The following is a 2,500-nucleotide window of genomic DNA, read 5'->3' on the forward strand; positions in this document are numbered from 1 at the left end:
AAGGAGAAGGAGAAGGAGAAGGAGAAGGAGAAGGAGAAGGAGAAGGAGAAGGAGAAGGAGAAGGAGAAGGAGAAGGAGAAGGAGAAGGAGAAGGAGAAGGAGAAGGAGAAGGAGAAGGAGAAGGAGAAGGAGAAGGAGAAGGAGAAGGAGAAGGAGAAGGAGAAGGAGAAGGAGAAGGAGAAGGAGAAGGAGAAGGAGAAGGAGAAGGAGAAGGAGAAGGAGAAGGAGAAGGAGAAGGAGAAGGAGAAGGAGAAGGAGAAGGAGAAGGAGAAGGAGAAGGAGAAGGAGAAGGAGAAGGAGAAGGAGAAGGAGAAGGAGAAGGAGAAGGAGAAGGAGAAGGAGAAGGAGAAGGAGAAGGAGAAGGAGAAGGAGAAGGAGAAGGAGAAGGAGAAGGAGAAGGAGAAGGAGAAGGAGAAGGAGAAGGAGAAGGAGAAGGAGAAGGAGAAGCGAGAAAAAATCCCCCCTGCGGCGGAGTGACACGGAAACTACTTCCCGTCGCCCGGTCACCGGTTTCCCCGCGGCGCGTTCCGACGGACTGCTCAACCTGCCGACGCCTCCGGAGGTCCCGTCCCCCCCCCCCGCAGGGCCACGTCGCGCCGCCCCAACGCACTCCTCATGCTCCCGCCGACGTAGCGGAGACGGACGACGAGCGGGGACTGAGTGCGCTGGCCGACGCCCCGTCCGCGCATCCCCCGCGTTTGAATGCGCGCCGTGACACCAGTTGCGCAAGGACGACGTCGCCGGAGCCCCCCCTGACGCCCCCGGCCCCCCCACCGCCCTCCTCCCCGCGCCACGCACACGCAGAGGCTGGAAGTGACGAGCGGAGCCCCAGCGCCGCCCGGGTCAGATCACGTGACGAGAGCAGCCGCCCGACACGGCCGACGTCGACCTGTTGTTCCTCGTCTCCCGCCGGACCGAGCTTTCCGAAGGCCCCGACGCCGCGCCCGAGACCCTCGCCGCCCCCAGGACTCGCCTCAGCCTCGCCCTCTGCTCCCTCAGCGCTGCCGACGACCCGCGCCAGAGACATGAGGACAGACACAGCTGCGCATCGCGGTCGAGGTGTGACGAGAGCGACGGAGGGAATCGGAATGTGTTTATAAAAGAGAAATAGGAATCGTCCGTTTTGATCCCGTGCTTGCGATCTGATCCAAAGCAGTGCCAAATTTCTATAATGATAATTCCGAACAGAATATGACACCAACTCGTCTGGCATGAGAGTGAGTGAATGCAAAACTCTGCATGTCGTGCAACAGATAGAAACCTTTAGAACTCGTAACATGTGATACTCGTACAATTGGTGTAAAACATAATACTCATTTAAATTGTCTTCGGTATATTCGCCTTCTAAGTATTCATATCAGTATTAACAAAAAACGAAGTGCCAAAATGGTCTCTATACTGAGTTATTAAAAAAAAAACAAAAACAAAAACGGATGCTATAACTCAAAAAAACAACAACAAAAAACCCAGCTAGTTAGGCCCATTAAATCTCATGCATTCATCAAAGTCCTGACGCAGTTTCATCCACTGGAATCGGAACAGCAAACTCATTGGACAACATTGGTCTTCCTCAGCAAACCGTTCCAAGAAAAGGGCTTCCACACGACAGGACTTTTCAGGAACAACTCACGCACAGAGGCACGCTAACAAGTGAACTGCTAATAACGCCATTCCTAATTACTCAATTGCCAATAACTGGATTACTATTTATCCTGTTGCGAAGGTACCAAGTCGCGTATTCTTCGTAATCCCAAAACCTTGACAAACATCTCTATTAACCCGAAGAGTAAAGATATCGGCGGCAGACCGGAGACGACAAGGGATGCAAAAGCCTTTGGGAAGAAGTGCTGGGCTGTTCTCTGCTTATCCGAAGGGCGTGACCGGAACATCTGCTTAAGAAGACCTACCTTTCTTTAGAATCTCGCTTGGCCGAGACTCGCCTAGACTGTGTTCTTTTGTGTCCCCCTCTGGAGATAAAAATCGGACATTCCCCCGACACACAAAAATAATAAAACACCCCCGAAAAAAAAATATATATATCAACCGAGATCAGCACACACCAAAGAGGAAATCGAAATTTTGGAGGGAAATCCAGAAAAAAACAAAAACAAAAAAACAAAACAAAACAAACCAGGTGACCGCAGTTTCTTGTTATTTGAGATTGGAAACCGAAGTACAGGTTCAGAAAGACCGAGAAGAAAGTTTTGTGATTAAAAAAAAAAAACTTAAAAGAAGAGGAGGTTATTGAAAGCTTATTAAGACGAACAATGGGTAGCAGCTGCTCATCTTCCCAGTCTCTGAAGGACAATGTCTCAGTCAAAAGTGAAGAGTAAGTATCATGACATCTTGTGTAGTTTGTTTACAGTTTCCCTTTTGCATGTGTACTTGACGCGACCCTTCTCCTCATGGTAGTTTTTCACCCATGGTTTCAGAAATATGTTTTTATATTTATGTCTTTATTTGTCGTGAATTTAGTTTTATTTCTTTGTTTGTCGTGAAA

General features: G+C 49.4%; 1 protein-coding gene across 2 annotated transcripts in view; it reads left to right on the forward strand.

Moving 5' to 3' along the window:
• The first annotated feature begins 475 nt into the window (after nucleotides 1–475).
• The window catches only part of LOC122259755 (NACHT domain- and WD repeat-containing protein 1), a 111,123-nt gene continuing 109,098 nt past the window's right edge, over nucleotides 476–2,500 (forward strand). For both annotated transcript variants that reach the window (XM_086535192.1, XM_086535191.1), the window contains exon 1: nucleotides 476–2,329. In XM_086535192.1, the coding sequence (XP_086391318.1) occupies nucleotides 2,268–2,329 (62 nt within the window). In that variant the 5' untranslated portion in view covers nucleotides 476–2,267. The remainder of the gene's footprint in view (nucleotides 2,330–2,500) is intronic.

The sequence above is a fragment of the Penaeus japonicus genome, unplaced genomic scaffold (genome assembly GCF_977035675.1).
Source record: "Penaeus japonicus unplaced genomic scaffold, GWHDUDI00000001_assembly GWHDUDI00000042, whole genome shotgun sequence".
NCBI classification, from domain to species: domain Eukaryota; kingdom Metazoa; phylum Arthropoda; class Malacostraca; order Decapoda; family Penaeidae; genus Penaeus; species Penaeus japonicus.